Source organism: Heterocephalus glaber, unplaced genomic scaffold (genome assembly GCF_053883595.1).
Source record: "Heterocephalus glaber isolate CG9 unplaced genomic scaffold, H.glaber_assembly_v1.0 deba00001429, whole genome shotgun sequence".
NCBI lineage: Eukaryota > Metazoa > Chordata > Mammalia > Rodentia > Bathyergidae > Heterocephalus > Heterocephalus glaber.
Window position 1 is genome coordinate 21784512 of NW_028258294.1, and position 17326 is coordinate 21801837.

At 37.1% G+C, this 17326-nt stretch overlaps 1 protein-coding gene across 7 annotated transcripts in view; it reads left to right on the plus strand.

Moving 5' to 3' along the window:
* Nucleotides 1–4358, plus strand: part of Gria4 (glutamate ionotropic receptor AMPA type subunit 4) — a 364899-nt gene extending 360541 nt beyond the window's left edge. For all 7 annotated transcript variants that reach the window (XM_004856477.3, XM_004856476.4, XM_013076629.3 and 4 more), the window contains one exon: nucleotides 1867–4358. Coding sequence is in view for 4 of the 7 variants with exons in the window: in XM_004856476.4 (XP_004856533.1) it covers nucleotides 1867–2031 (165 nt within the window). In the remaining 3 variants the exon portion in view is untranslated. The remainder of the gene's footprint in view (nucleotides 1–1866) is intronic.
* Nucleotides 4359–17326: the final 12968 nt, after the last annotated feature.

Here is a 17326-nt window from a genome sequence, read left to right on the forward strand (position 1 = left end):
CCTGGTAAAATTCTGTGCTATATGTGAGATCCATCACTAAGGGATTCTTTCAGGTGTATAAATTGAATTGAATTGTTTAGTCTGTAACTTCTCATTGATATACTTAAACTTATCTCTGTTCAATTTAAACAGTATATAATATATTCATTTAGGATTATTTTTAGGTACAATTTACAAACACTAAAATTCACCCTTTGTAGTGTACAGTTTTATAAGTTATTAAAAATGCTTTATTTAGAATTTCATTGGTTTCATTTACAAGGAAAAAAAATATATCTTTCCACACGTGGGCATTCATCCATTCAACAAATATTTACTGAGTGATTACTATGTACCAAACAAAAGTCAGAAGCACTTTGATGTCAAAGGATTAATTGAAAATCACCTTTTCTCCTGAAAGTCTTCATTGTGTTTCTATGGTTTCTATATATAAAAGTTGTTAAAGTTTCTCTAAAGGATATATCCTGAATCCTGATTCTGAAAATAAGTATTAATTGCTGACTATTCATTAAAAAGAAATTGAGATTCACCTTGGTTTTTTATCAGAGCTAAGCCACTAGCAGCAATTTGACTTCAATTTTTTAAGTTATTAGAGTAAATGATGTTTAAACATTTTTATTCTAACAGTTTATATGCTAATTTCATTGTTGTTGTTGTTGTTGTTGTTGTTGTGTACGGGGATCAAACTCGGGTCCTTGTGCTTGGGCAGCAAGCGGCGAAGCCACTCTGTTAAATCCCTGGCCCTAATTTCATTGTTTTAATATATATTTTTAATATTTAAGCACTAGGTCAGAATAAATAGAGGGCTAAAATTTCCTAAAGAATTAGATAAATTTAAATTCACGATGGAGAATTACATGCATTATGAGTTGTGAGACAGGAGCTCCTTTATTTTTCACTTGAGTTAACTCTAGAATTCAACCACTAGAAGGAAGTTAAAGGAAATGAATGAGCAGTAATTAGATTTACCTTACAAAACTGCCTTCTTTTCCTTTGTGTAATATTATCTGCTACTTTAGAAGTCAGGGAATAGGAATTCAATGCAGAGTTTAGAGATTTAACCCTAGAGCTTCCATCTAGGAAGTTTCCTGGTGATGTCCAATCAGGAAGTATTGAAACAGGCCCCCTTTGTATGTGCCTCCTTTTTGTGTACCCTGTTCAAGCAGAATTCTTAAAATGTGACCCTTAATTTCCGTAACAGTCATAGAGTGAACTACATGTCACTAATCGTGCTGTCTGAATCATGTCTATAACTGGTGTGAATGAATGAAAATGTTTGCGGCTAGGTCTATGTTATGAAAACATTAATAGTTGATACATATAGTTTGTGTAGGCAGCTGCTCAACAATTTTAAGAGTCTAATCCTTGCACTCTAAGGTATATATTATCTAACAAGAAAAATAATTATGATTCAAAGGATGTTGTCAAACATCAAGAAGCTTTTAAGCTCTACTAGAAGTACTGATGGATAGAGCAGCAAGTAAAAAGATGTTTCCTGCCCAGACTGACTAAACAAAACCTGATCTTATGATTTTGAAAATAGTTTTTTGTTTCTGTTTTTTGGTACCGGGGATCGAACTTGGGTCCTTGCGCTTGTGAGGCAGGTGGCAGAACCACTGAGCTAAATCCCCGGCCCTGAAAATTGCTTTTAAGTAGGTAAGACCACAAACTCTAGACTGATTAATTCTTTAGTGTAGGTGAGCTTTTCACTCCTTCATAAGCAGTTTGCATCTGACCAAAAGAATATGGAAAAAATGCAGATGTCTAATTATTGATATTTTGGTGTTTGCTGTGTCACCTGTTGGTGAACAAACAGAAATATTATAACACACCGCATTCTTTCTGTTTCCTTTCCATGCAACTCAGCTGACCTTTTCTGAAGCCATAAGAAACAAAGCCAGGCTATCCATCACTGGGAGTGTGGGAGAAAACGGCCGCGTCTTAACGCCCGACTGCCCAAAAGCTGTACACACTGGAACTGCAATTAGACAGAGTTCAGGATTGGCTGTCATTGCGTCGGACCTACCATAAAAACCAAAAAAATTACTGAGTGCCTTAATTAAACTGTGTTGGTGACTGATGGAAACGCAGCCCTGAGGGACGCGCCAAGCGCAGGTCTTTGCTAAACCAATCCTTTGGCTGAGAGCGGGAAGCGCGCCCTAACGCGCTGGACATCAGCCGCAGCAACGTGTGCATGAGCTCAGCTCGGAAACCCAAACTCAGATTTTATATCAGGAAAACTTACACTTTAGGTTTTTTCGGGGAGTGGGTGGGGGAGCTGGGATGGGTGTATTAACAGCAACAAATTTCACTTGAGTGGACTTAAAAACTAATCAGACTTGCCAGTTAGCGCATTAAACTGTGAAGTTCTTGCTCAGAAAGGCTTTTGTCTTCACTGAAAGGGTTACAATAGTTACAGAAGTCAATGAACATGCTAACCCGTGTCTCCAGAACACCCATATAGCCAACGGAAGAATATCCAGATGAGAAAATAAATCACTAAACTGTGATAAGAAAATAATAAATAAACATGTAAATCTTGTGAAAAAAATTTAAAGAAAGTATTTACACTTACTTTGGAGGAAACAAATACTGAAACATGCTTGCTTTTTAACTGACGTAAATTCAGTAGAGGACAACACAATTCTTTTTTCTAACCATCTTAGGGAATAATACATTGCAATAATTGATATAAATGCCATCACTGTAATAAACTTTAGAGACTTTTTTCTATAAAAGTTGTTGATCGTCTTCTTGTTTGGTGTAACCTTCACTGCGTCATCTGAGTTGGTTCACAGATTGCATTTGTCTCACTACCAGAAACAAAAACAAAATGAAGAAAGTGCTGACGTTCAACCATCAGTCCACAATGTGGAATCAAAAGAGACTACGGGTCACTCATGTTATCAATATTATTTATAATCTTGTTCTGTGTACAAAATTGTGATTTTTGTACCCACTAAAAAGAATAAAACAACAGATGTTCTTACAATATCTACAGAGCTTAAAAGTTTTTTTCTTATGATAAAAGTTATTTGAGAAATTGTAAGAGTATGCAAGGGATTATAGAAATCAAGTGTGGACCTTACTGGAAAATGTAGTTAGCCGTTATTATTTTTGCATACTAAGCTACCCCTATTTTATAGATCTTTCACTTGTTCGGAGGTTAAACTGTCAAAGATGGAGTTTTTGAGTCCTGGGATGAATCACTGTCCAAACAGGAACATACCCTGTAACTGTGTGTTGAAATTTCACTTGATTGTCTTGCTACATAAAATCATATGTCCAATGGGCTTCTCCCCTTCATTCTCTATTGTCCCATTTAATTCCTCTGAAGGCACTAATAATAGTTTGGAATAAACCACAAATGAAAAATCAGCCCTTATTTTTACCTGGAAATTATAAACAAAATTTTATTTTATGTTTTATTTATAAAAAGTATACTGTTACATTGGATTAAATTAACATGGTTCCAAAGAAGGTTTAGTTCATTAGAAATAAACAAGTACTCTACTATGAATAAAAATCATATATTTAGGGATCTTGGCAGAAAGCACAAGTTAAGACGATTCTAAAAGTCTGACCTTGAGGGATGAATTGAGTTTTCATAGGAGGAGAAGGGTTAGGAGTCCAAAGGCTGAGCAGTGAGTGCCCAGCACCCTGCATGTTCATGGCTTGTTTAAAGAATGCACACAATTAGACTGGCTGATGAGAGCACAGGTGCAATAGCACGGAAGATGAGTTGGAAAAGGTGAAGGGTCAATTTCCTTTCCTCAACTCTTCAGGTTCCCATTCTTCATTTCATCTCTGTGCTGCAGTACGAACATTCTCAAAAATTTATAACGGATAATATACACACATGCACTGTTCCCTCAGGAAAAATTCCAGGTCCTTGAGAAGAGCAAATGGTTCTCTTCATGACATTATCCCTGTTTATTCCTTTGAGGACTTCTCTTACTCCTACCCAACTTTTCCCGCCAGCAAACAAACCTCCAAAGCAGCACATGGGACACTGCATATTGTTTCCTCAGTCTGTAACAATTCCTTGTCTCCTCTTTACCTGACTAACTTATACTCACCCTTCAGTACTCGAATTTTACTAGACCTGAGAGGATTTCTAAGTATACACTACCCCCTGCCTAAGAGACTGAGTTAGGTGCCATTCTCAATGTTTATTCCCCATCACGGCACTCACCATACTGCACTGTAATTGCCTGTGTACTTGTCTGTAAAACTACTAGACTGTAAGCTCCTTGAGGGCAGGGACTGTGTCTATCTTGTTCACAGTTGTATCCCCAGCACCCAGCACAGTGCCTGGCATATTGTAGGTGCTTAATAAATATTTGTTGATGAACAAATGAACTGAATTGAATTAATTTAATTAAGTGAAAGCAGAAAAACAACCTCTTTCCCCATTAATAGTGTCTAAAATGTGTGCTAAGTATGCAGTGGATCAAAATGAAAGCTGAAGGTTGTCTTATTTCCAGGTGTTTTTTCTAAGTAACTGGATAAAGTGGCTAAAAAGAAACAACAACAACAAAAAATGATTTGATAGATTTTCTGATCATATAAGAAGGCATTCTATATAATTATACCTGACTGTAGCACAATTTGACAATTTGTTTAACCAGAGAAATTGTCATCAAAAAGTAAGTAACCCAGGAAAAGGATTTTGTTTCATTTTTAGATATATTTCTAAAGATATCTTTCCTTTAAACTTTGGATTTGTGTTGTACTTAGTTATATTTCTTACAGTAAAGAATAGTTTTTGCCAAAAACAAAAATTTTAATTTTACGTCAGTGAAAATGGACACTTCCCTAGATTCCAATCTGATGAAATGCTGTTTAAAATTCAGAAATGTGATTTTTAAATGTTTAAATTAAAAACATTTAAGTTAAAACATTTGATTTCACAAAGCTCAAGAACCTGGTTACCAAAAAAGAGCCTGAACATATCAAATAAGGTCAACTTTGAAACTACATCAGCTAAACATACATAATGATTGCAGTTAAGAAATCTAAAAAGCCATCAGTTTTTAGTTGAAATATCTAAAAAGAAACATTTACTACACTTGATTCAATAACAGCTTATTGAAAATGACAGTCTCATAGAAAACGACAGGCTGCACTTGCTTCAGGCTGCTGCACATTTGTCAGTTATGTGTCCTCACCTGTAGACTTCACTCCATTTCCCTAAGGCATAGCACAGAGTAGGTGTTCAGTTTTTATTTGTGAGTACATAACTTTACTTACTAAGTATCAGTGAAAAAAATGCTCAAATAATTTTCAGAAAACAATATCCCAATTTGCAACATCAATATGGTAGTGACAGAAATAAGAACTAAATGAAAAGTGATATCTTGGAGAATTAAGTTGACACATAAGTTTAAAAACAAATAGAACTGACAGGGATTTAGCTCAGTGGCACTGAGCCTGCCTCAAAAGTACAAGATCATGGGCTGGGGATTTAGCTCAGTGGTTCTGCTGCCTGCCTCGAAAGCACAAGGTCCAGAGTTTGATTCTAGGTACCAAAAAGAAAAAGAAAAAGAAAACTGTAGATTCATTAGCCTTAAGTTTATTAATATTATGCTTCATGAAAAGTGTGTCTTTTCACATACATTCATTCACACAGGAGTTTTAGTTTCAGACTAGAGTCTTAGCATTTGTAAAACCAAATGCAAATGTAATAGGTGGCTTATTTATATATCTTCTAAGCAGCTAATTAACACCAACAGTCTTTTCAAAGCAGAACTGATCTTTAAGAAAACATCCTGATAAATTATTAGGGACAAGATGTAAGAACTAGAAATTGAATCTCTAGAAGACAACAGAGAACTAAATTGTTTTCTATGAAAGAAGAAAAACCTGTTCGTTTATTTCCCTTCATTTTAATTTCCTTGACATAGGAGTGGGAAGCTGGGAAAAGGAATGAGAAAAAAATAATAAGAAAAGATCTATTATGAAAGCAGAAGGCTGGATAAAAAGCCAGTAAGATTGCGAAAACAGAAATGTTTGACATATGGTTTCTACATTGTTAAGTATTTAATGCTTCATGTCTTCCTCTTCCCATGATGTGCAAACTTTAAGTGTTCCTATATGACTCACAGTGGTGTCATGGTTTTCTTGAAGGAAGGAATCAAGCAGAAAATTCTAAACCCCATGTTTAGGTGGATGCCAAGGAGTTCATGATCATTTTCTATGTAGGACCACGCTCCTACCCTACTCCTTTTAGAGCTAGTTTCCTGACATAAACAGAAATCTTTCAATATTTTATCAAAGAAGGAATTTGAAACAATTTAGTTCTTAGCTAGCTCCATCTAGACATTTACTTAATCCTTTGGTCACCTAAAACTGGTGGTGCTTCAAAGTTCTAAAACAATTAATTAATCTCACCTGCAAGAGGTTTTCGCAGAGCAAGATTGTCCATCAATATTGTTTTTAAACCTAAACACATCAAAGTTTGCCAGCACCATTAAGTTTCCAAAGCCACCCTCAGAATAGTTGACTTCAGGGTTATTGAGACTAAGATGTGCACAGGAACTATAAATTAAAGTTCTGCTTGAAACACTGAAACTCATCTCCATATATGTACATCCTTATTCTTGGTTACAGCCCCACATAAAAATCATCCCAATAATCCTTCTCTGTCTTGTCCACGTTCTTCTCCCAATACTCTTCTGCACTTCTTTTTCTTCTCCATATTCATCTTGCCGATGTTAACCTCTCCCCTTGAACATGTCATCATTCTCCTATTGTTCTCAATACAAAGTAAGAAATCTCAACATCCTCAGTCTCCCCTAGAGCACTGTTCATCTTCTGAGAGCATCTCTCCATGTACCACAAACCTAGAATGAAAAGGGATGGCAATCCTAAAACTTTACATCTTTTCCATCACACATAACAACCCCTGTGCTGTGGATTGTATGTCTTCTAGAGATACTATTAAAATAGTCTACATTTTCTCTACTGAGCCCGTGTTAGTGCTGCATATTCATCAAGGACATTGGAATTTGATTATTATTCCAAGGCACCCCAAGTCTTATTAACATCCTGAGCAATTTAAAGGTCAGTTCAGATGGTTTATTTAACCTCTTTGCTTACAATTCCTTGACTCCCCATTGATCTTTGCCTTTGTGCTATGTAAGTCACTCATGCCAAGAGAAATACAGCCCACCTTTTGATTGCTTATCTTCTCATCTTCCTTCCATTAATGACCTGCTTCTCTCCTTGCTTTCACACCTTACTTAACAAAAATAGTGACTATGAATCCATTATTTAATCACATTGTTTCATTCCATCACTTCGCCAAAATGTTCTTCCCAAGGTCAGTAATAATTATCTTGTAGCCACTTTAAATAAACATTTTCAACATGGGACTAAACCAATTATATCCTTATATATTCGCATGAATTATTGTTTTCTCCCTAATTTTCTTTTCTTTTTTTTTTTTTTTTGGTACCGGGGATCGAACTCATGTCCTTGCCCTTGTGCAGCAGGTGGCGAAACCACTGAGCTAAATCCCCAGCACCCTAATTTTCTGTTTATAACTTCTCAGTATATTTTATGTTCCCAAACTTCTGCCTACTCAGAGTTACATCTTTTGTCCCCTTCTTTTCTCACAGGATATATTCCATCTGATTGATCTTACTATCACCAAAATGTCTACAGTCACTTTTACTTTTTTTTTTTTGGTACCAGGGATCAAACTCGGGAACCTTGCGCTTGAGAGGCAGGTGGAGAAACCAGTGAGCTAAATCCCCAGCCCACTTTTACATTATTAATAAAGAAATTTCTATCTCCCACTGTAGTGCCACATACTCAATCATCTACTAGTTATCTCTTTTTGACTTCTCAATTGCCAAATGTCAAACTCTCTTCTCTTATTCTGCATCTCCCCATCCTCTTTTATCCCAGTTTCAGTGAGTGACACTTATTTCCACATCATAAGCGTGAGAATCATTCTAGAATCCTTTTTTATCATCTTCACATGCAATTAACATCTTCAACTCCTGCTATCTAGTAAATATCTCTCTACTCTGTTCCATGCTTTTCATCCATCCATGACTTATTTAATTCAAGGACTCATAATTTCTCACTGTTATTACTACAATTGTCCCTTGCTAGGTCTCCTTGCTCCTCATCTCGTTTACATTGCCCTTTAACCCATTCCTTACATAGCAGCCACAGTGATTTTCTAAAACCTAAATCTTGTCACCAGGATAACTCAAGGTCCATTAGATGAGACCCGTGAACATCTCATCTACTTTCTCCACCATTTCTTATCTACTTTCCCCAACAATAACACCAAATTATTCACAAATTTGGTTTCTGGAATGCTTCAAGTTCTTTCCCTTAACAATTCTGCCAATTATTTCCTCTATTTGGTTGCCCGATGTTTCAGATAGGGTTCCCAACTGTAATCAACAAAATCCACCCTAATTCAGTTAAGCAGAAAGTAAATTCATTAATGGAAATTAGACAGTTGACAGAATAGATACTAAATAGTTTCTTGGGGTGGGGTGGGGGAATAAGTTCTGCTAGGAACAATACCCAAATAATGTTGCTGATCTCCCTCAATGCATGTTCACCTACCAGTAGAGATATATACATATCTCAGTGTCCTTGCTCCAGATTTTGCAGCAAGGACACTGAACAACTGACACTGCTGCTGGGACTTCAGTTTCTTCTGGCTCAGCAAACAGGATGCCTTGTAGCAGGCTCCATTACCTTTTCAGGAAAAGGATTCTGTAAGTCACTGCTTCCCAACTTGAACCAGGAAGGGAATATCTATCAGGCCTCTGACCTAGCAACATGACAGGCAGGGAAAACAAATTCTGATTTTCATTATAGGGAGGCATAGTATGGGAAAAAATAAAGGAAGATATTTTTTTAAAAACCAAATATGTACAAACCTTTTATGCCCAATTTGCCATCATGAAGTATTCTAGAAATTATAACCTCAAGCAGACATTCCTAATTGGTCTCAGTTTGGAAACCTTTTTTATAACCCTATAGCCTGTGCTTACTTTTAAAATAGTATTTATACCACTATTACATAATTATTTTTATAAACTGCTCTGTTTTATACTGGTAGGCTCTTTAGTTCCAGGGGCGAAAAATGATTAGTGGAAAGAACCAATTTTGTGCTTTAGAGTCAGACAAAATTAAGTGTGAATTCATGTGCTGGCACTTATTCTCTGGCCTTTAGGGAAAGTTGCTGTTTCATATGTAAAATGGGAATAACATCAAGAATTTTATGTTGCTGTGAAGTTGAAAATGAATGTTTATAAACTGTTTATCACAGAACCTTGTCATGGGAAATTCAATAAACAAAACTTGATCTATTTCATCTCTATACCCCTGGGATTCTGCTTCCAACTGGGAAGTGGAAAGGTTTTTTTAAAAAAGTCACTTTCATCTTAACCATGATCAAAAGCCAAAGAATCTATGAAATCATAACTTTTCTTGTGCAAATCAGAAAACTTCTCATGACAACCAAGCAAATTGAATTCCAAAGAAAAATAAACCCTTTCAAGGAGAAAGGGGATGCACAAAGTTTCACAGTTGTACAGCAGGGTAGGAGTGGTGCTGTACTGGAAGTAACACAGTGGGTAAGAAGAAATCAGATGAAATATAAGCAAATTCTTATAGATCAAATGTTCTTTAAGGTACAAGAAAATGTTCTGGGCTCAAGAGCCTATACCAATATTATTCAGAGGGCTACTATGTTGAATAGAGGCAGAAAACTCCCCCCAGAGATGGACCACTGTTTTACTTCCAGAAGGTCCTGAAGCCAAGGTGAAAACTGACTGCATAAGAAGACCAAGCCTGGCCAAACATAACAGAAAATGCTAGCATGTTTCTCCCATAAGCCTGGTACTAACAAACCAACAACCTCTGTTGTCTTAGTAACTTTCTTGTCACTGACAGACAATACCTTACATCCACAACTTAAGGAAGAGGTTTATTTTATCTCATGGTTATAGTCCATGATCAGCTGGCTCCAGGACAGAACAGTATGGCAGAGGAGCATAACAAAGGAAAAGCTACTCCATAGTTTCCACAAAGCAGAGAAAATGAGCAGTGGGGAAGGGAGATACACCTTTCCAGGTCACACTTGCTATGATCTGCCTCTTCCAACTAGACCTCACCTTTCAACAGGAAGTCAGCTCTTATGCCCCCATAATCCAGTTACCTTCCAAACTCATGAGGCTTTGGGGGTCATTTTGTATCTGTACCATAACATTCCATCTCTGGCCCCCAAAAGACTCATGTGCATCTCTACGCAGAATGCATTTAGTCCATCTCTATGAGTTCCCAAATTCTTAACAGTTCCACCACTGTTGAAAAGTCCAAGTCCAAAGTCTCCTCTAAGACTCAAAGCAAACTCTTAGCCTTGAGCCCCTGTAGAAGTCAAAAAGAAGCTTAAACTCTTCTGACATACAATGGAACAGGGTAAACATTTCATTCCAAAAAGAGGAAGAGGAAGTGCGAAAGTTAAGTTGAGTCAACTTAAGTAAGAAATGCCCAACTAAGTTGTATCGGCATACAGTGGACCCTTGACTTACAAACTCAATTTGTTTTCGAGGGCTGGTTGTAACTCAAGTTGGTCAATTGAAGGCTCAGGCTGCTCTACATAGACTTCAAAGTCTCTCTCCTATTTATAGACAGATCTCAGTGTCCTTAGAGAGACACTGGCCCAGGATTTCTCATTTAACCCCAAACAGGAAAGGTTGTTGTAAGGTTCTTTCCAGAATTCTGTAAGTGTTAAATGTGTATATGAGACCATCTGGAAACACAGGTGGCCTGCATTTAGGTCATAACTCAAGACTTTGGTCATAAATTAAAATTAAAATTCTAGTTGTAATCCAAGTTGTTCCTATGTCAGGCTATTTGTAACTCAAGCATCCACTGTAGTTCTGGGTGTGGCTAAAGGAATTTGCTGAAGATTTCCTGTGATTTACTGGGTGTGAGTGACAGCAACAAACAGGCTGACGCCTGAATGGTATAAAAGGGAAATGAAGAAGGAAGGCTTCTTCTGTTTCTTCAGTGAAGGTCCAGTCTTCATCTTCAGTTTGGATATCATCTCGTGGCTTCCAGTGCAGACTCTTTAGCCTTCTGGTGCAAATCCTTCAGCCTTCTGGTGCAGATTCCTCAGCCTTCTATTGCAGACACTTAGGCCTCCTGACATGAACTCCCATGGGCACTCCAGACCTTCAACTGTATTCTTCAGATCTCCAACACACAGAGAGCCCTTTTGCACTTTTCCACATCTGACTCTGCAAGTGGCCATTGTAAGCCAATCTTGTAAGTCTTATATATTGGTATATCTTGCACTAAATCTGTTTTTCTAATAAGTACTGACTGATACAAGGAAAAGTCCAAGAGCAGAATAGAGGACCAAAGCAAGACCAAAAACTAGCAGGTGAAACATTAAATCTTGTAGCTAACATGTCCAGCACCCAAAAAAAGCTGTGGTAAGATTTGAATTCCAAAAGGCTTTGGTTACCCTGCTCCTATGGCATTACCAGAGTTGTAGCCCTCATGGCTTCTATCTCAGGCTGGCTTTGCTGACTCCTTGTATCTTTCCTTAGATGTTCCACACTTTTGGTTTCTCCAACTTCCTGGGGACTCCACTGCACTTTCAGCTTCACTCTTATCTTTTATGCACTGCCCTCCCAGGGGTACACAGCCTGAGCTCCAAGGCCCTCTTCTGAAATCTGGATAGAAGCTGCCTCTGACTCCATTAACCCTTACATTCTCAATGCTTGTAAAACCAGCACCATGTAGATGATGCCAAGGACTGTCGGCAAATTGAAAGTATCCCAGGTCCCCTTGGATCATGTTTTGATAATCATAACTATTTTTTTCAGATTGAATACTTAATGTGAATACTCACAGTTTGAGATATAGAAAGACTTTAAACCCAGGCAATGACCTGGAGTATTATAGGAGGAAACCTGAGTACATAATGAGCAGATATGAATTAAAATCCCTGTCCTCTTGTTTATTTGCAAAATCAACAAAAGTAAGAGGTGTGGGTCAGGACACAGATCATCTTTAAGGAAAGAGAATCTGGTGAATAATAGTTATCTCAGGTAACACAAGGTCAAGCCATGGCCATTCCTGGTCCAAGTATGAAGTGCAATAAAAACATGTTGGGATCTCCTCAGTGGGAGACTGGAACCTGAAGACAGTATCCGAGGAAACTTATTAAAAGAAGGAGCACGGGGGACCAGAACTCTTGGAGTTAAGGCGAGGTTTATTGGTAATATTCTTCTTTTATACATTTTTCTGTAGGATACATCAATCATTAACAGTTTACAATGTTAGTCAACTAACCACCAGTTATATTTGTCAGTACATAAAGCATCTAAAGAACTATCTCCTTTAACTATGCTCCTTTAATCTTAGTGCATCTTATCTAAATCATCCTGGCTACTTAAAGCTTCTAAAAAGTTAGCTATTCTTATCTAGTCTTACACCAAGCAAATATTTGAGAGTCTCAAGGGACCACGGTGGAACAAACACTGTGGGATCGACAAACAGACTTCTGAAGTTATCTTTAACTTCTCTATCTGGGCCTGCCACAGACATGGGGACAATCTGTCTTCCCAAGGCTGTCCGAGGGCCTGAGAACTTCTCATATCCTCCACAAAAACATATGATGAATGTTCAATTTTTAAAAAATTTATTACAATAAGATTCATTGCCAATAATCCCCTTCAAAATATTTCCCCTCACTTTGAACATATTTATTCCCATCATTCTTGCCACTTTCTGAAGCAGTTTTAGAAGTCTTGTTTTGTGTCTTTATGAGGTGTGATAAAAAAATAAGATGAATGCTGCTGCTGTGTGCCATCCAACAGAAAGGCAGGCTCAGAAAATATTACAGTGTATCATCATTCACCTTATTTACTGGACCTGGCATTTTGAGACCTTTGGCTCTTCACCACAGCCAAGCTGACTAGGAAAGGTAAATGTTTTGAATCAATTCAGGACACTGAAGCAGCCACAATTGCACAACTAAACACTCATGAAAGAGGACTTCCAGAACTCCTTCAGAAAATGGCAAGAACAGTGGAGTGTCTAAAGCAAGGGGGAGTATTTTGAGAGGTATTAATAGCAATATGTTTTTAACAATAACTTTAAAAAAATTTTAAACATTCACCATAGTTTTCAGTCACACCTTGTATACAGCATAGCCAGAGGCGCAGTCACACAGCACATGGCTGTTATCACCAGCCAGTGGCTATGGTAGGAGAGTGTTTCTTAGACAACACTGGAATGAATAACAAGCTGAGCAGACTGGTGTTGGCTTTAACATTGTTACTTCAAGAATCCTCAAAGAAACTTTGGAAGATATAATGATATACTTTTATATGATAAAATATTCCAATTTTATTCAGTGATATTCATTTTACTATCTTTAAATAATAGCAAACAATGGTAGAAATGATAAAGTGCATGGATCTGAAATTTTTTCTTCTGATTTTCACTTCGGGATAGAAAAAAGAAAGGTAAAATATGAAAGTAACACAATCAGGAAAAGATAAGAAAAATGCAAATGCATGGTATATTTGGAGAGCAGCTTGACAAGTATACCTAGCATGAGGAAATCTTAGAGTAAGCTAGTATTGTAGATAGGTAAGTTAATTAGATATCTTGTAGGCAGTTAGACAGGGGCCCCTTCAAGGCACCAGCCCTTAAGGCCCCAGTCCTCAAGGTGCCAGCCCTCCAGAAGCCAACATGGAGAACAATTAATTGAGGCACATGCACTGGTTAGCATTATAAAAAGAAGAGGTACTACTTCTCCTAGAGATACATAACAGTGATTGATATTCTAAATGGCAAATTCCTTGTATGTGACTTGTTTTCCCATTTGATCCCCATTTCATCAATATTACCTGAGTCCCTGTACTTATAATCTTATTGGTTGGTTGTGTTTTGTCCCACCTCATGGCCACCTTGTAATTTTCCATTGGGTCTTATAGTTTTGTCCCACTTTGTACCTGCCTCACCTCATGACGTTGCTGTAATAAACACCTTTGAGAAGCAGTGGAGGGCAACCCACTTTCCAGTCCCCCTTCTGTCTTAGACAGAAGCTATTTTTGTCTGACTATATTTTCCTACTTTTAACCTTCATTGTTCCTAGAATTCATTCTTCAATTATAGAGAACACAAACTCATGTTTTAGATATCTAGTAGATTTGGGAGTTAAAGCTATTTTCCCTATATCACTAGGACACTTGCAGACTTCATATTTGATACAAAAGAGAACCAGACTAGGAAAGACAAATTTGTAATACCTTTAGATGCTGTCTGATTTTAAATTGCATTCTCATATGTTACTATTCCAAACATGGTAAGGTCAGGCAGCGCACATGCACTAGATGTGAACAGACAAGAACACTGAGGCTCAGAGACTGTCACACATCACGCCGCTGAAGCAGAGCTGGAAACAGATCTGTGGTCTTCCCTGAGCTCTGGTCTTCCACTACTTCATGGACATTAAAAGACAATATTTAGGAAAATCTATGCTGAAAGTGTCATACAAGGACGACAAGGAACTAGAGGAGAGGGCTGGATCCAAGCAGCAGAGTCCCCTGTGCTACGGGTTACATGAGAACTTGGAGGAAACTAATCTGAAGCATCACCAGAAGCCAAGATAGACCTTAGTCAACAATTTGGGCAAAATAAGGCAAAGGATTTGAAGACACTTTTAAAATTTCCAAACAACCTGGAACAAATGGAGCCACTGCAGGGGAAAAGGATTTACAAAAGGAAGTAGCTAATGAGTTTAGAGCTGGCATGTATCACATGCTTGACAAAACAGCAAAATACACAGGGGGAGATGCTTGTAACAATTGAATATTCAGGTTTACAGTACAGTTCAACTGTTGAAACTGGAGATTCAAATTTGAAAAGAAATGACAAGGAATTTTTTATTTCAACTTACTAAAATTTTTAAAAAATAGATCACATCAGAAAAATAAATGCTAAATATTAAGGGATATACCCCGATGAAAATTACTAAAATAAATGCTAAATATTAAGGGATACACCCTGATGAAAATTATTGAAAATTCTTAATCTCTGGAAATACTTCAGAATTCAAGTTTTGAAATTATTATCATTTCTTCTTTCACCCTAGCCTTAAATTAAAAAGTATAATCTGTTGGCTTCAATCTACAGTGGTAAATTAATCTTCCGAGATTTAAGCAACCAACATACCTAATTTTTTTTCTGAGAAGATATATTCTTAGCTGTCTTCCATTTATATATAGTCTCAATCTCTTTTGATTTGCATTGGGACAGAGATTTTCAGAGATACATTTGACAATTTTCACCTGGATTTTAATGAAGGCACTATGCAAAACATTGGCTGGTACAAACATAAAGGATTAGCATGTCAAAAAGAAGTTAGATGTTGAGAAAGGAAATAGTGTATTAGAACTCTGGCAGCTTTAGAAGTTATAGCTTTAGATTTGAAAACAAGTTAAAATTTAAAATAAAAAAATTATATTTACTTTTGCAAAAATATAATGTCAATGTACTGTAACATAGTAAAAATCATTTGGGGTTCAAAACAAAAAATGTTAAGGGCAGAAATAGGTAAAGGCAGCTATTAACTCTATTCTCAAAGCACTAAGATCTGCTTTATATTCAGAGAGGTGATGAAGCGTGAAGAGGTAGACTAATGAAGAGAGAGAGAGAAACAAAGTAATATAAAATGAACAAATCAGATAGAAAATGAAGGACTAGACAGGGGATGTAGCTCAGTGGCACTGCACCTGCCTGGCAAGTGCAAAGTCCAGAGTTAGATCCCCAGTACCAAAAAAAAAAAAAAAAAAGAAAAGAAAAGAAAATTAAAGAAGAGAAGCAAGAATTCTCCTCAGTTACAAAGATTACAGTGTTTAACATCTAAAGCCCAAGAGAACACTTTCTTCTTCCGTAAATTTATGACACTTTCTTGTAAATCAGCACCTTCACACAAAAAGGATGGGAAGGTACTTCTTTTAACTAAGATGTTAATTCAGTCTCGTTTTTGTCAAGAACAAATGCTAAGTCAAATGGGGTTCCAGGGACACTGATAAAGTCAGAAGTATCCCAGGCCAATCAGAATGGAGCTGTTGTAGATTGATTCCAACAGCCTGATTCCTCATCCACCCAGTTTTTTTTATTTTTATTTTTTACAAAACTGCACAGTTCCTTTGATCAAGCAATGAACCTATTCCCTACCTTTTGACTCTGGTCTAGCCCTGTAATTAATTTTAGGGTCCATACAGCAGAGGAGTGCAATTTTGTAACTATTCTTAAGACTAGGCCTCAAAACATATTGAGCACCTCTGCTTTCTCTCTTAGACTTCTGCCGGCAGTATGAGACCAAGCCCAAGCTTGATCAACACCATGGCATCAACGCTGTGGGAGCTCACCCTCACTGTCCACCCAAATTCAACTAAGTTCCAGAAGCTGAATCACCTTGCCAACCTGGAGTGGACCACAAAAACCCAGCCAAGATCATTTATCCAGCTAAGTTCAGCCTAATTGTTTTCTAAAATTTTGAGTATAAAAGGTGGTTATTTCCATCCATCAAATTTTTGATAGTTTGTGGCACAGCAAGAGCTGACAAGAAAGGCAGCAACTCTCTACTGAAATGACACAACCTATCTGCACTGGACAGAATTAAGAAACCCAAGGCTTATAACCAAAGCTCTGGAAGACTCTTTTTTTTCTTCCAAGAACTCAAGTATACTTCATCCAAAATTAATAATTAGCTATCCTTATGCTTTCCCCAAGAAACTAAAATCTATTGATCTGAAATCACTAATACCATTTTGCATTTGAGCAGCATATTATGTTCTGTATACTTAACACACACTGTTTTCTTTAAATAAAAGAAACAATGGAGCACTAGCAGAGTAAGTCAGCATTATGCTCATTTTATAACGGAGGAAATCAAGTGGAAGGGCACGCTGACAGACATGCATTAAGTATCAAATGGCAGAGCTACAATACTTGTAATTATACTTACTCCTCTTTACTACTCTTCTTATCCTACAATCTTGGGTCAGTATTAGTGTATTTTTCAGGCATTTAGTAAATATATATGACAGTTTTCTTTCTTATAAAAGTGGGAATGACAGGACTTAGCTCAAGGGTTATTTTAAGGAGCAAATGAATAACACATGTGAGGTATGCAGCTCAAAAGTCTAGCTAGTTGTAGGCCCCTGCCCACATTCACCATGACAGGGTTCTCTCTGAGGCTCCATAACTTCTAGTATTAGATCACAGAGAAGCACTTGAAATGATAAACTATCACACA